Genomic DNA, 16,607 nt, shown 5'->3' with positions numbered 1-16,607 from the left:
TTAGCTCATTGCACCATCCCAGTTTCAGAACCTGGCTGTATGCAAATTAGTCTGTCCCTGGCCCAGTGCATCATGGGAACAGAGCAGACCAGACTACAACAGCCAATTCTTACACTGGGAAGGAAACAAGCTTCCGGGGACCGGTTTCTGGCATTTCAGCCGTCTTCGGCCCGGCTTGCTTGAATCCTGATGGTGCAATGAGCAAGGGACTCACATCTGAGCATACCCTTCCACGCTTAGGGTGGACAAAATTATTTACAACAAGGGGTGGTGATGGACAGAGTCTCTGAATTAAGCAGAGTACTCTCACCCAGTCAAGAGATCAGGGCTAGATCCAACACCGTTTTTTAGCTCATTGCACCATCCCAGTTTCAGAACCTGGCTGTATGCAAATTAGTCTGTCCCTGGCCCAGTGCATCATGGGAACAGAGCAGACCAGACTACAACAGCCAATTCTTACACTGGGAAGGAAACAAGCTTCCGGGGACCGGTTTCTGGCATTTCAGCCGTCTTCGGCCCGGCTTGCTTGAATCCTGATGGTGCAATGAGCAAGGGACTCACATCTGAGCATACCCTTCCACGCTTAGGGTGGACAAAATTATTTACAACAAGGGGTGGTGATGGACAGAGTCTCTGAATTAAGCAGAGTACTCTCACCCAGTCAAGAGATCAGGGCTAGATCCAACACCGTTTTTTAGCTCATTGCACCATCCCAGTTTCAGAACCTGGCTGTATGCAAATTAGTCTGTCCCTGGCCCAGTGCATCATGGGAACAGAGCAGACCAGACTACAACAGCCAATTCTTACACTGGGAAGGAAACAAGCTTCCGGGGACCGGTTTCTGGCATTTCAGCCGTCTTCGGCCCGGCTTGCTTGAATCCCGATGGTGCAATGAGCAAGGGACTCACATCTGAGCATATCCTTCCACGCTTAGGGTGGACAAAATTATTTACAACAAGGGGTGGTGATGGACAGAGTCTCTGAATTAAGCAGAGTACTCTCACCCAGTCAAGAGATCAGGGCTAGATCCAACACCGTTTTTTAGCTCATTGCACCATCCCAGTTTCAGAACCTGGCTGTATGCAAATTAGTCTGTCCTTGGCCCAGTGCATCATGGGAACAGAGCAGACCAGACTACAACAGCCAATTCTTACACTGGGAAGGAAACAAGCTTCCGGGGACCGGTTTCTGGCATTTCAGCCGTCTTCGCTGGGCAGTGCTGCTGCTGCTCACCAGGGGGCCACCTGTGTAGGACAGGAGCATTGCATGAGGCTTCCGAGCCATACTTGGAGTATCACAGACATAGAGCATTACTTCACTGGGTTGTCCATTCTGAGATGCTTTGTTTAAAGTTTATGGTTCTGAGCAGGCAAAGACGGCAGGACTGGACTGGCCATAGCGGGCACCGGGCGTTTCCCCGGTGGACCGCCAGGGTGGGGCCGGTTTTGGAACCCTGGGAGTCAATTTTTGTTAGGGGGGGCCAGCAATATCAGTCCCCTGTAACAAAATCGGCTGAAACCGGCCCTTGCAAACAGCTCAGCCGCACCCCCTCAGCCCCCCAGGGGCAGGGCCGGACTGGCCATAGCTGGCACCGGGCATTTCCCCAATAGGTGGCTAGGGTGTGGGCCAGTTTGGGGCCCCTGGGGCCGGTTTTGTTTCCGGGGTCGGCAGTATCGGCCCTCTGTAACAAAATCGATTGAAACCCTCTGTAACAAAATCGATCGAAACCGGCACTTGCAAACAGCTTGGTTGCACCCCTCAGCCCCCCTACGGGGGCCACCCAAGTAGTTTGCTTGAGCCTGTTTTGTTTCCCAGTTCGGCACTGATAGCCGGAGGGAGACCTGGTGGAGAGATCTGCTGGAATGGACTTTATTAATATTATCCCGTATCCGAGTGCCATCGTGAGGTGTCGGAAGGCGTCGTGGTGCACAGCTTGTTGGAACCTGCAGTGCTGGACTAAATTAAAGTCCTCCGTTGGCCAGCGGCGTGCGTGTCTCAGATCTCTTGGGTTATTCCCTGCCTGTCCAAGTGATGATGGGTGGTTTAATACTATGGAATGGTACAGTATGGGCTGATGCACAAGCCCTGTAGCAATGTAGCTTTTTGTGAGCGTAGGATTGTCAAGCAGTATAAGGGACAGCCTGTGTGAACTACAATCGACTGCCGTCTGCTGAGTGTTATATTAGTAGTAATACCGAGGGCCGGGGGGATAGGTAGGGTGGCTAATATTGTATTTTAATTTAATTTATATGGCACTAACTACCCTTCATGTGATGTCACAATGGGCTCGCAGTACGGACGTATCATATAAACTCTTGTTCTGTGATGTCACAGTTAACTCGCAGTGAATATATACCTCAGTAACCGCTGCTCAGTGACGTCACATTGGACTTCCGGCGAAGATGCACGTCACTCACTCTCACTATGTGTGTCACAATGGTTTGCAGCAAGGGCTCATGTAACTGCTGTGATGCAACAGGCGCCCCTGTTATCTGCCCATCCAGCCACACTGCACGCCAGCGCTCGCGCTCCCTGCCCCGGGCATGCACATAAATTAGGAGCTCGTATAAACGCGCTGCAGATATTTATATGCATCAAGGGCCATCTCCCAGGCGACCACCCTCTCACCCGGTGCCCTCCTTGGAACCGGGCTCCAACTTTGTATCAACAGCCTTGCGATTGTTGCATGTCTGGCAGTGGCAACGTTGGCACAGACGCCGTGCCCGAGAGGCACGGCTCTCCCACGGGCTTCACCAGACCCCCGAGATCACAAGGGGGGGCTACAGTAGAAGAATCCTTTTCAAGTGCCCACTTTCACAAATTGATGGGGGTTGGGGAGGGGGGGCTTTGTTATGGAGAGAAAGCTGGCGATGGGGCATTGAAAGAGAGGTGTCTGCGCCCCCACCTGCCAGGAAACGGTTAACACAGCTGGGCTGAATGGAAGCTGCCCCCTCCCCTCCTCAATATTGCTCCGGCCTCCCTCCTATCTACCCTCCCCTCCCCTCCCCAGCCCGCGCGCACGTGACCTCCCTGAAATGTGTCATGTAAGCCCATGCAACTGTAATTCCAAGAGGGAGAACAAAAGGCAGAAGCGGGTATATAAAGGGCCGGAGGACACCCCTGGCCAGAGCCTGCGCGAGGCAGCTGCGGTGCACGCTCACTCCCGCGCCGAGACAGCACCGGGACCCCCCTCCAGCAGGATGCCCCCCAGCCCCCTCTCTGCAGCTGCAGCAGCACTCGCAGCCCTCACGGTGCACTTTATCCTGGGGGTTCAGGCGCTGCCAACATCCAGGGGACACCCCCGGCACAAAGCCCTGGTGAGTAAGGGGGCGGGGGAGCACCCCCACGCCTCTAATAAGTTTCTTTGATAAGTTGTTGAAGATACACTTTCTTTCAAATGTCTCTTTCCCCCCTTCCAATGGAGCTTGCGTTGCACGCATCGCTGCTTGTTTCAGCCGGACATGAATGGGTTAAACCTGCCTGTCCGGCTCCCAGCGCGCGGCGGCATCTGGACAACAAGTCTGAACTTCACCTGGTGATGGGAGCAGCTCAAGTTACACCGCGGGCCCTCCACCTGCCGCGCCGGGCTGCGGCGTGCGAGCTGTGTGCAGAGCCGCCCCCGGTGGGCACTCATGAGCGCAGCGGTGCCCGCAGGGCACAACCTTCTAAGGAGGGGACAGCGGAGCGCCGCAGGGCACAGGCAGCCTTCTGAGCAGGGGCAGCGGTGCCCGCAGGTCACAGGCAGCCTTCTGAGCAGGGGCAGCGGTGCCCGCAGGGCACAGCCTTCTGAGGAGGGGGCAGTGGTGCCGCAGGTCACAGCCTTCTGGGCAGGGGGCAGCGGTACCCGCAGGGCACATACTTCTGAGCAGGGGGCAGCGGTGCCCGCAGGGCACAGGCAGCCTTCTGAGCAGGGAGCAGCGGTGCCCGCAGGGCAAAGCCTTCTGAGGAGGGGGCAGCTGTGCCGCAGGGCACAGCCTTCTGGGCAGGGGGCAGCGGTACCCGCAGGACACAGCCTTCTGAGCAGGGAGCAGCGGTGCCCGCAGGGCAAAGCCTTCTGAGGAGGGGGCAGCAGTGCCGCAGGGCAAAGCCTTCTGGGCAGGGGGCAGCGGTACCCGCAGGGCACAGCCTTCTGAGGAGGGGGCAGCGGTGCCGCAGGGCACAGCCTTCTGAGGAGGGGGCAGCGGTGCCGCAGGGCACAGCCTTCTGGGCAGGGGGCAGCGGTACCCGCAGGGCACAGACTTCTGAGCAGGGAGCAGCGGTGCCCGCAGGGCAAAGCCTTCTGAGGAGGGGGCAGCGGTGCCGCAGGGCACAGCCTTCTGGGCAGGGGGCAGCGGTACCCGCAGGGCACAGCCTTCTGGGCAGGGGGCAGCGGTACCCGCAGGGCACAGCCTTCTGAGCAGGGAGCAGCGGTGCCCGCAGGGCAAAGCCTTCTGAGGAGGGGGCAGCAGTGCCGCAGGGCACAGCCTTCTGAGCAGGGGGCAGCGGTGCCCGCAGGGCACATACTTCTGAAAGAGAAGCGTCCATCTATGTCCCTGTCAGGATCCTTTCTGCCAACGCACAGCAAGGGGCGGAGAGCAGGGCATGTCTGTCTGTCCCTCAGCATGGCCCCTTCTATAGTCTAGTGAGGGGTGGAGGGCCGTGGATGTCTGTCTGTCCTCAGCATAGCCCCTTCTATAGTCTAGTGAGGGGTGGAGGGCCGTGCGTGTCTGTCTGTCTGTCCCTCAGCATGGCCCCTTCTATAGTCTAGTGAGGGGTGGAGAGGCAGGGCATGTGTGTTTGTCTCTCAATATGACCCCCTTGTACAGTCTAGTGAGAGGGGTGGAGGGGTGGGACATGTCTGTGTGTCCCTCAGTATGACTCCCTTCTATAGTTCAGTGAAGGGGTGGAAGGACAGGACACGTCTGTTTGTCCCTCAGCATGGCCCCCATCGACAGTCTATTTGGGGGGGGGGGAGGGGGGCATCTCCGTTTATCCCTAGGCATGGCCCCCATTGACAGCCTAAGCAGTGCTTAATTTGAGCCTGTCTGTGGTTTCCGGTGCTGGGCACTGGCACTCAATTGTCAACACCATCACTTGTAACAGTCTGCCACAAGATGGCTCTGTCTGGCTAATTTAAAGATGCCCACAACAACAGGTAATTATTAATTCAATATACATTAAAAATTACTATTACCTGCCACCAAGCCATTCTTATAGCTTTGAGGGCCTGGAATAGTCCAAATTGTCACCCTTGTAGGAGTGCGATGGTTACTATCATTGTTTCATTGCAGCACAGCAGGGGCATTATCTGTGGAGGAAGCTGCAGCGGCCTCCTGACGAGAGCTCTGGCACTTATGTTTTTTTACAAATTAAACACTGAGTCTAGTGAGGGGGGTATGTCTGTTTATCCCTCAGCATGGCCCTTATCGACAGTCTAGTGAAGGGGGGTGGGGGGGGGGGCATGTCTGTTTATCCGCCAGGACGTCCCCCAGTGACAGCCTAGTGAGGAGGGGTAGGAGATGTCATTTTGTGTCCCTCAGCCTGCCCCACCCATAGCCCAGTGATGGAAGCCTTGCTCCCAGGTTTCTATATTCTGTACAAACTCTGGTTGTTCCCGGATCGGTGCCTGTTCGGACACGCGTGGGATGTTCAGGATGGTCACCCTTTGAGTAAGTAGAACAACTTGGAGAACTTGGGGAGAGGATGTGTCCTAGCGGCTAGGGGGTCAATCTCAAACCTGGAGAACCGGGTTCGAGTCTCGGCAAAGACGCTCAACATCCTGTGATTCTGGGCAAACCACTTAATCTTCCTGTGCCTAACAAAAAAGAAAAATTAATGTGTCCTTGTGTAACGCAACTGATGCTCATGTAAAGCGCTCTGATACTTTCGAGTCAAGTTCATGCTTTATAAATGTTTGATTTTTTTTAATGATCTTGATGCAGGGCCTACTGCCCGAGGCCTCAAAGCATTGCAATTGGCAACACGGTGGTCTTGGTTTATTCACTCACCTGTGGTGTTGGTAGTCACCCAGCCCTGGTTGCCCCTTGCAGTCTGGTACTTGCCAACCTGCCTTTTCTTTTGCATGGACCCAACTGAAGACATTTAGGTTCATTGAACAGAGATCTTACGACAATGAGCTCATCTCTCTCGTCTCTAGGTGCTCAAAGCTTTGGAAGTATAAGTACATCAGTGAGCTGTACCCTTCTTCATGCCTCTCCTGTGTGCATCTATCAAAAAAAAGGGGGTGGGGGTGAGAGGACATGCTAGGTTGATCAAGTATTAAATCACAAAAAAGAAAACCCATCCATGTCAAGGAGACTAACCATCCACTGGAGAACACAGAGTTTTCTTGTAAAACCCTCACCCACCATGGTAACCCCTTGGTGGAATGCTTCATCATCGGGTCCACCCCGTTCGACTACGGAGCGGGGCGTGCTGGGACCTATGGACTAAGCGGTACAAAAGGAGGTGGTGATGGACGGAGCATCTGAACCAATCAAACACTCACACCCAGTCAAAAGATCTGGGTTGAATCCATCACCGTTCGTCATCCCACTCTGCCACCCCTGTTCAGACATGGCCATATGCAAATCAGTCTGACCCTGTGCCTCATGGGAAAAGTCCAGCCCGAACTGCCAAGCCAAGCCTTCCCTGGACCGGAAACAAGCTTCCAAGGACCGGTTTCTGGCATTTCAGCCGTCTTCAGCCCGGCTTGCTTGAATCCAGTGGCAAAGTGAGCAAGGGACTCACGTCTGAGCATACCCTGCCAACTTATGGCGAACAAAGCGGTACAAAAGGGGGTGGTGATGGACGGAGCATCTGAACCAATAAAACACTCACATCCAGTCAACAGATCTGGGTTTAATCCATCACCGTTCTTTAGCCCACTCTGCCACCCCAGTTCAGACATGGCCATATGCAAATCAGTCTGACCCTGTGCCTCATGGGAACAGTCCAGCCCGAACTAGACCTATGAACTTTGCAGGAACCCTTAAGTGACTATGCAATGACAAAAAAGATGGTGTTAAAAATAGGAGAGGTTTTCTTTTGGGTCTGAAGAGTGTCTTAAAAAACCTGGCTCGTAGGTGTATATTCTGGCCCCTAGTTGGTTTGATTAAAAAAGGGGGAGCGGGGTAGGAAAGGAGGATGTCATGTACCTGCTTTCCAAAAAGGGTCAACATGTTTCAAGCCATACCCCTATTAGCTTCTCATCAGGACCTAGGGACACAAACTCCCTGGTGCTACTCCTGCTGTTTCACAATGGACGCACACTTGCATGCTAAAGAAAATGGTGTATTTACATTTACCACCTATGTGGCGATCACTGTCTGTATTTATATAAGATGCTTGAAGATCGCATCATTGTTCCTCCAGGGGTAGAGGGTAGCCTCAAGTCACACTAACTCAGAGGCCCCGCCTCTGTCTTGCTACCTATTTGGTGAACCGCTGCATGCAAGGGGTGTGCGCCGAGTGTGAAACAGCAGGGCCAGAGGATGAAGCTTGCCACCAAGGGGTAACCCTAGTGGGGAGGGTTTTACAAGAAAACTCTGTTTACTCCAGTGGGGGGTTAGTCTCCTGTGTGTGTGTCATCTCCTTCACACCTCCCCTGTGTGTGTTCTGGTCTCCTCACACCTCTCCTGTGTGTGTTCTGATCTCTTAAAGGAACAGTAGTTGAAAAACTACTGGTAGTGAGCACTGTTCCTATCGGGAACAAAACCGTTTCCCAAACTATAATAAAACTACTAACTCAACATATGACTAAGGTTTTTATACATGTAAGAAAGAATTTAATTATTGTATTTCACAGGCATACAATTCTTCTCATTATTGATAATCAATCAGTATATTATACTATGAAAAAACACATAACCAACATATGTCAATGTATCAAACGATAGACAATGATACTAATACAAATGTGTTCTAACAAAATACATTCTCTGTACCACATATGTGAACAAATTACTAGTCAAATGTTCATTATTGAATGACCGTATTTTCAAAATTGTTTGTAGACTTCGGCGTTGCCCAATGCATTTCGGGACCCTTAGGTACCCTTCTTCAGGGGCAAAATCCTGTAATGGAAAACATAAATCACAAATCTATATACACCAATACATGTTTAAAAATTCATAGATGCACTACATTCATACACAAAACATTTGACACTCATGGGGGGATACTTTCAAAAATTCCTAGTGGTGAGCTAGGGAACTAGGAGTAAGGGAGACCATAAACAATATAACTGCAACAATGTTCTGATCTCTTCCCACCTCACCTGTGTGTGTCCTGATCTCTTTCATACCTCGCCTGTGTGTGTTCTGATCTCTTCACACCTCTCTGGTGTGTGTCCTGATCTCTTTCACACCTCTCCCGTGTGTGTTCTGATCTCTTCACACCTCTCCCGTGTGTGTTCTGATTTCTTCACACCTCTCTTGTGTGTGTTCTGATCTCTTCACACCTCTCCCGTGTGTGTTCTGATCTCTTCACGCCTCTCCTGTGCATGTTCTGATCTCTTCACACCTCTCTTGTGTGTGTTCTGATCTCTTCACGCTTCTCCCGTGTGTGTCCTGATCTCTTTCACACCTCTCCCGTGTGTGTCCTGATCTCTTTCACACCTCTCTTGTGTGTGTTCTGATCTCTTCACACCTCTCTTGTGTGTGTTCTGATCTCTTCACACCTCTCCCGTGTGTGTTCTGATCTCTTCACGCCTCTCCTGTGCATGTTCTGATCTCTTCACACCTCTCCTGTGTGTGTTCTGATCTCTTCACACCTCTCCTGTGCGTGTTCTGATATCTTCACACCTCTCCTGTGTGTGTTCTGATCTCTTCACACCTCTCCTGTGTGTGTTGTCCTCTTCTTCACACCTCTCCCGTGTGTCATCCCCTTTATGCCCCTCCCTATGTGTATTCTCTCCTTCACACCTCTACCTGTGTGTGTTCTCTGCTTCACACCTCTTCTGTGTGTGCTGCCCTCTCCTTCATGACTCTCCTTGTGTGTGTCATCTTCACACCTCTCCTGTGTGTAATGCCACCTTCACGCCTCTCTACCAGCCTTGGTCTAAAAAAGTATCTGAAGTGCGACGGTTCGCAATCTCTGGAACAGAAGAGGCGTCTGCATCTGAACATGTCCTGAGGCACACGTGACTGCTGACACACTTCATACATGACCAGTGGGTGCTGTGTCATCGCCACATCAGACACAGCCGTGCAGCGCTTATCCCATTCCTTGCAAGTATTTTACATGTTATCTTCACCTTCACACATGCATGTGCTGCCTTCATCACACATGCATTGCGTGTCATCTGAAGCCTTATACATGTATGTTGTCATCACCTTTACACATGTATATGCTACCTTTACCTTCGTATGTGTGTTCGTTTCATCTTCATACATCTATGTTTTATCTTCATTTTTTGCATGTGTTGTCTTCATCCTTATACATGTATGGTGTTTTCACCTTCAGAAATGCTGCTTTCATCTCAAGAAGTTTTGACTTAAACGTCATACATGATTTAACACTCTATCTGTGCACTACCCTTCTTCACACCCTAGCTGTGCACTATCCCTTCTTCACACCTTAGCTGTGCACTGCCCTTCTTCACACCCTAGCTGTGCACTAACCTTCTTCACACCCTAGCTGTGCACTAACCTTCTTCACACCCTAGCTGTGCGCTGTCCCTTCTTCACACCCTAGCTGTGCACTGCCCTTCTTCACACCCTAGCTGTGCGCTGTCCCTTCTTCACACCCTAGCTGTGCACTGCCCTTCTTCACACCCTAGCTGTGAATTCCCCTTCTTCACACCCTAGCTGTGCGCTGTCCCTTCTTCACACCCTAGCTGTGCACTACCCTTCTTCACACCCTAGCTGTACGCTATCCCTTCTTCACACCTTAGCTGTGCACTGCCCTTCTTCACACCCTAGCTGTGCACTAACCTTCTTCACACCCTAGCTGTGCACTGCCCTTCTTCACACCCTAGCTGTGCGCTGTCCCTTCTTCACACCCTAGCTGTGCACTGCCCTTCTTCACACCCTAGCTGTGCACTGCCCTTCTTCACACCCTAGCTGTGCACTGCCCTTCTTCACACCCTAGCTGTGCACTGCCCTTCTTCACACCCTAGCTGTGCACTATCCTTCTTCACACCCTAGCTGTGCACTGCCCTTCTTCACACCCTAGCTGTGCGCTGTCCCTTCTTCACACCCTAGCTGTGCACTAACCTTCTTCACACCCTAGCTGTGCACTGCCCTTCTTCACACCCTAGCTGTGCGCTGTCCCTTCTTCACACCCTAGCTGTGCACTGCCCTTCTTCACACCCTAGATGTGCGCTGTCCCTTCTTCACACCCTAGCTGTGCACTGCCCTTCTTCACACCCTAGCTGTGCGCTGTCCCTTCTTCACACCCTAGCTGTGCGCTGTCCCTTCTTCACACCCTAGCTGTGCACTACCCTTCTTCACACCCTAGCTGTGCACTACCCTTCTTCACACCCTAGCTGTGCACTACCCTTCTTCACACCCTAGCTGTGCGCTGTCCCTTCCTCACACCCTAGCTGTGCACTGCCCCTTCTTCACACCCTAGCTGTGCGCTGTCCCTTCTTCACACCCTAGCTGTGCACTGCCCTTCTTCACACCCTAGCTGTGCACTGCCCTTCTTCACATCCTAGCTGTGCACTGCCCTTCTTCACACCCTAGCTGTGCACTACCCTTCTTCACACCCTAACTGTGCGCTGTCCCTTCTTCACACCCTAGCTGTGCACTGCCCTTCTTCACACCCTAGCTGTGCGCTGTCCCTTCTTCACACCCTAGCTGTGCGCTGTCCCTTCTTCACACCCTAGCTGTGCACTGCCCTTCTTCACACCCTAGCTGTGCACTGCCCTTCTTCACACCCTAGCTGTGCGCTGCCCTTCTTCACACCCTAGCTGTGCACTACCCTTCTTCACACCCTAACTGTGCGCTGTCCCTTCTTCACACCCTAGCTGTGCACTGCCCTTCTTCACACCCTAGCTGTGCACTACCCTTCTTCACACCCTAGCTGCGCACTGCCCTTCTTCACACCCTAGCTGTGCACTGCCCTTCTTCACACCCTAGCTGTGTACTGCCCTTCTTCACACCCTAGCTGTGCGCTGTCCCTTCTTCACACCCTAGCTGTGCACTGCCCTTCTTCACACCCTAGCTGTGCACTGCCCTTCTTCACACCCTAGCTGTGCGCTGTCCCTTCTTCACACCCTAGCTGTGCACTGTCCCTTCTTCACACCCTCTCTGTGCACTATCTCGTCTTAACAGCATTGCTGGGTACTATCCCTTCTTCACACCCTAGCTGTGAATTCCCCTTCTTCACACCTTGGCTGTGCACTATCCCTTCTTCACACCCTAGCTGTGAATTCCCCTTCTTCACACCCTAGATGTGCACTATCCCTTCTTCACACCTTAGCTGTGCACTGTCCCTTCTAAACACCTTAGCTGTGCACTGTCCCTTCTACACACCTTAGCTGTGCACTATCCCTTCTTCAACCCTTAGCTGTGCACTGTCCCTTCTTCACACCCTAGATGTGCACTATCCCTTCTTGACACCTTAGCTGTGCACTGTCACTTTTCATACTTTACGTGTGAGCCCCCCCTCTTAACACCTCTCCTGCCTGTGCGTTCACCTTCCTCACACCTCTACTGTGCATGGTTTCACCCCCATGCCTCTCCTGTGGCCTGTCCTCTTGTTCACCCCTCTTCTGTGTGCACTGTCCCCTTCCACCCCTCCGTCTTGCAGGCACTGCCCCCTTCAGTGGCCTCCCCGTCTCATGTATGGTACCCTCCCCCACGCCCCCTTTCTTCCATCTCTATTCTTTGTACTAACCCCCTCACCAGCCTCCCCTGCCGTCTCTGTCCCTATCTTCACATCTCACTTGTATGTACTGCCCCTTCGCCACATTCACCTGTGTGCATTCACCCCGTGGCCTCTCCGGTGTGCTCTCTCTTCGCCTGTGTGTTGTGTACTCTCGCTCTACGCCTTTGCAGTCCTCTTCAGTGAATGTTGTTCCTTCTTCACAGCTCGCGAGTGCCCACTGCCCTTTCTTTTCCTCACCTGTGCTCACTGCCCCTTCTGTATCTCACCTGTGCTCACTGCCCTTTCTTTTCCTCATCTGTGCTCACTGCCCCTTCTGTACCTCAACTGTGCTCACTGCCCCTTCTGTACCTCACCTGTGCTCACTGCCCCTTCTGTACCTCACCTGTGCTCACTGCCCTTTCTTTACCTCACCCATGCCCACTGCCTCTGACCTCTGCACTGAGTACTGCCAACACTTTCTTCACACCTCAACTGTGCTCACTGCCCCTTCTTTACTTCACCTGTGCTCACTGCCCCTTTTTTGCCTCACCTACGCTCACTGCCCCTTCTTTGCCTCACATGTGCTCACTGCCCCTTCTTTACTTCACCTGTGCTCACTGCCCCTTCTTTGCCTCACCTGTGCTCACTGCCTCTTCTTTGCCTCACCTGTGCTCACTGACCCTTCTTTGCCTCACCTGTGCTCACTGCCCCTTCTGTACCCCACCTGTGCTCACTGCCCCTTCTTTACCTCACCTGTGCTCACTGCCTCTGACCTCTGCACTGAGTACTGCCAAAACTTTCTTCACACCTCACCTGTGCTCACTGCCCCTTCTTTGCCTCACATGTGCTCACTGCCCCTTCTTTACCTCACCTGTGCTCACTGCCCCTTCTTTACCTCACCTGTGCTCACTGCCCCTTCTGTACCTCACCTGTGCTCACTGCCCCTTCTGTACCTCACCTGTGCTCACTGCCACTTCTGTACCTCACCTGTGCTCACTGCCCCTTCTTTACCTCACCTGTGCCCACTGTCCTCTTCCTTTCATCTATGCCCCTTCTTTTCCTCACCTGACCCCACTCAGCCATCTTCTCACCTATGGCTCGAGGGATGCCCCTTCGGCACACCTCACACGTGATCATTGTTTATGTCACCGGTCCCCCCTTGTCGGTATACAGCCTTTACAACGAAACTTTTACAACGAACTACCATTACAACGCAACTTTTACAACGCAAACCATTACAACGCATAGCGCTGGGGGGTGCTCTAGGATAGGGAATAGGTTTAATGTACTATCCAACACCTTCCCTACTGTCCACTGGGACTGGAGTTGGAATAGTAAATTAAACTATTCACTATCCAGCGCCCAAAAGCATTATGCGTTGTAATGGTATGCGTTGTAAAACTTGCGATGTAAAGGTAGGCGTTGTAAAAGTATGCGTTGTAACGTCATACATCCCCCCTTGTCACCTCTGCACTGGGTACTGCCCGTTCTTCACACACCACGTGTGTTCACTGCCCCTTCTTTGCCTCACCTGTGCTCACTGCCCCTTCTTTACCTCACCTGTGCTCACTGCCCTTTCTTTACCTCACCTGTGCTCACTGCCCCTTCTTTGCCTCACCTGTGCTCACTGTCCCTTCTTTACCTCACCTGTGCTCACTACCCCTTCTTTACCTCACCTGTGCTCGCTGCCCCTTCTGTACCTCACCTGTGCTCACTGCCTCTTCTTTGCCTCACCTGTGCTCACTGCCCCTTCTTTACCTCACCCATGCCCACTGCCTCTGACCTCTGCACTGAGTACTGCCAACACTTTCTTCACACCTCACCTGTGCTCACTGCCCCTTCTTTACTTCACCTGTGCTCACTGCCCCTTCTTTACCTCACTTGTGCTCACTGCCCCTTCTTTACCTCATCTGTGCTCGCTGCCCCTTCTGTACCTCACCTGTGCTCACTGCCTCTTCTTTGCCTCGCCTGTGCTCACTGCCCCTTCTTTGCCTCACCTGTGCTCACTGCCCCTTCTGTACCCCACCTGTGCTCACTGCCCCTTCTTTACCTCACCTGTGCTCACTGCCCCTTCTTTACCTCACCTGTGCTCACTGCCCCTTCTTTACCTCACCTGTGCTCACTGCCCCTTCTGTACCTCACCTGTGCTCACTGCCTCTTCTTTGCCTCACCTGTGCTCACTGCCCCTTCTTTACCTCACCTGTGCTCACTGCCTCTGACCTCTGCACTGAGTTGCCAAAACTTTCTTCACACCTCACCTGTGCTCACTGCCCCTTCTTTACCTCACCTGTGCTCACTGCCCCTTCTGTACCCCACCTGTGCTCCCTGCCCCTTCTTTACCTCACCTGTGCTCACTGCCCCTTCTGTACCTCCCCTGTGCTCACTGCCTCTTCTTTGCCTCACCTGTGCTCACTGCCCCTTCTTTACCTCACCTGTGCTCACTGCCTCTGACCTCTGCACTGAGTTGCCACAGCTTTCTTCACACCTCACCTGTGCTCACTGCCCCTTCTGTGCCTCACATGTGCTCACTGCCCCTTCTTTACCTCACCTGTGCTCACTGCCCCTTCTGTACCTCACCTGTGCTCACTGCCCCTTCTTTACCTCACCTGTGCTCACTGCCCCTTCTGTACCTCACCTGTGGTCACTGCCTCTTCTTTGCCTCGCCTGTGCTCACTGCCCCTTCTTTGCCTCACCTGTGTTCACTGCCCCTTCTTTACCTCACCTGTGCTCACTGCCCCTTCTTTACCTCACCTGTGCTCACTGCCCCTTCTTTGCCTCACCTGTGCCCACTGCCCCTTCTTTACCTCACCTGTGCTCGCTGCCCCTTCTGTACCTCACCTGTGCTCACTGCCTCTTCTTTGCCTCACCTGTGCTCACTGCCTCTTCTGTACCTCATCTGTGCTCCCTGCCCCTTCTGTACCTCACCTGTGCTCACTGACCCTTCTTTGACTCACCTGTGCTCACTGCCCCTTCTGTACCTCACCTGTGATCACTGCCCCTTCTGTACCTCACCTGTGCTCACTGCCCCTTCTGTACCCCACCTGTGCTCACTGCCTCTTCTTTGCCTCACCTGTGCTCACTGCCCCTTCTTTGCCTCACCTGTGCTCACTGCCCCTTCTGTACCCCACCTGTGCTCACTGCCCCTTCTTTACCTCACCTGTGCTCACTGCCTCTGACCTCTGCACTGAGTACTGCCAAAACTTTCTTCACACCTCACCTGTGCTCACTGCCCCTTCTTTGCCTCACATGTGCTCACTGCCCCTTCTTTACCTCACCTGTGCTCACTGCCCCTTCTGTACCTCACCTGTGCTCACTGCCCCTTCTGTACCTCACCTGTGCTCACTGCCACTTCTGTACCTCACCTGTGCTCACTGCCCCTTCTTTACCTCACCTGTGCCCACTGCCCCTTCTTCACACCTCACCTGTGCTCACTGCCCCTTCTTTGCCTCACATGTGCTCACTGCCCCTTCTTTACCTCACCTGTGCTCACTGCCCCTTCTGTACCTCACCTGTGCTCACTGCCCCTTCTGTACCTCACCTGTGCTCACTGCCACTTCTGTACCTCACCTGTGCTCACTGCCCCTTCTGTACCTCACCTGTGCTCACTGCCCCTTCTGTACCTCACCTGTGCTCACTGCCCCTTCTTTACCTCACCTGTGCTCACTGCCCCTTCTTTACCTCACCTGTGCCCACTGCCCCCTTCTTCGCACCTCACACGTGGTCACCGGTCCCTTCTTTACCTCACCTGTGCTCACTGCCCCTTCTTTACCTCACCTGTGCTCACTGCCCCTTCTGTACCTCACCTGTGCTGACTGCCCCTTCTTTACCTCACCTGTGCCCACTGCCCCCTTCTTCGCACCTCACACGTAGTCACCGGTCCCTTCTTTACCTCACCTGTGCTCACTGCCCCTTCTGTACCTCACCTGTGCTCACTGCCCCTTCTGTACCTCACCTGTGCCCACTTCTTCACACGAGCCCCGCCTACTTCCTTTCTCCTGTTTCTTGGGGTGTTTCAGTGGCACTGGCCTCTAGACAGCGGGTCCCCTCCAGGGCCACCCCCGACCCCCGCCAGACCCAGCACCGACAGCCATCCACGCGTGCCCGCGCGCTTTGTTGCCAGTCAGGGCAGTGCAGCGGCCCGTTATTCTGTTTGTTTTGCAGCCTTTTCTTTGCCGTCAGCTCCTGCCCTGCGGATTACGCAGCCCGCCGAAAATCTGCAGCCTGGCTCTTTGCAAACCAGGGAGCGCTCGGAAAACGGGCCTTTCGTGTATGTGCGGGGCAGTGGGGGCGGGGAGGCCGGCGCAGCCTGGGCGAAAGGCAGGTTCAGCTAATGACTGTTTACTGCAACTCTGCCCCCTTTCCCTTTCTTTAAAGGGCCTGCGTGTGATAACAGGCACCGAAGATAAGGAGCCGCACGGCAGAGGGCTGGGACTATGAGTGAAGACATCATGCATGCCAAGGGTACCTAAGTAGACCAGGTGAACGTTTCCTAGTGAAATACTCCCAAACCTTGAGCCATGGGCCATATTCAAACCAGTATGAGTTCTACACATGAGCAGGGGCACACAAATTATCCGGCAGGGGAGGACCAAATTCTGTGACAAAGGTTTATTTTGAAAGTTTTTTATAGAGCGCGAACAAGATCCTGGCGCATATCAGAGCGCTATACAATCAATAAATGTTACTTATACATCAAAATAAAGAGCAAATCAAAACATATGTACAGGGGCGTATTGTAAAAAGCAAACAAGTAAGAAGCGATATACAGTCTGTCTCGTAATGTGAGACCGAGGGACGATATGATGCAAAGGTTG

General features: G+C 53.2%; 1 protein-coding gene across 1 annotated transcript in view; it reads left to right on the top strand.

Moving 5' to 3' along the window:
* The first annotated feature begins 3,035 nt into the window (after positions 1-3,035).
* The window catches only part of LOC144792668 (stromelysin-3-like), a 145,655-nt gene continuing 132,083 nt past the window's right edge, over positions 3,036-16,607 (top strand). The window contains exon 1 of the mRNA XM_078667816.1: positions 3,036-3,317. Within this exon, the coding sequence (XP_078523942.1) occupies positions 3,036-3,317 (282 nt within the window). The remainder of the gene's footprint in view (positions 3,318-16,607) is intronic.

Source organism: Lissotriton helveticus, chromosome 11 (genome assembly GCF_964261635.1).
Source record: "Lissotriton helveticus chromosome 11, aLisHel1.1, whole genome shotgun sequence".
NCBI lineage: Eukaryota > Metazoa > Chordata > Amphibia > Caudata > Salamandridae > Lissotriton > Lissotriton helveticus.
This window is presented reverse-complemented; position numbering and strand designations above follow the sequence as displayed.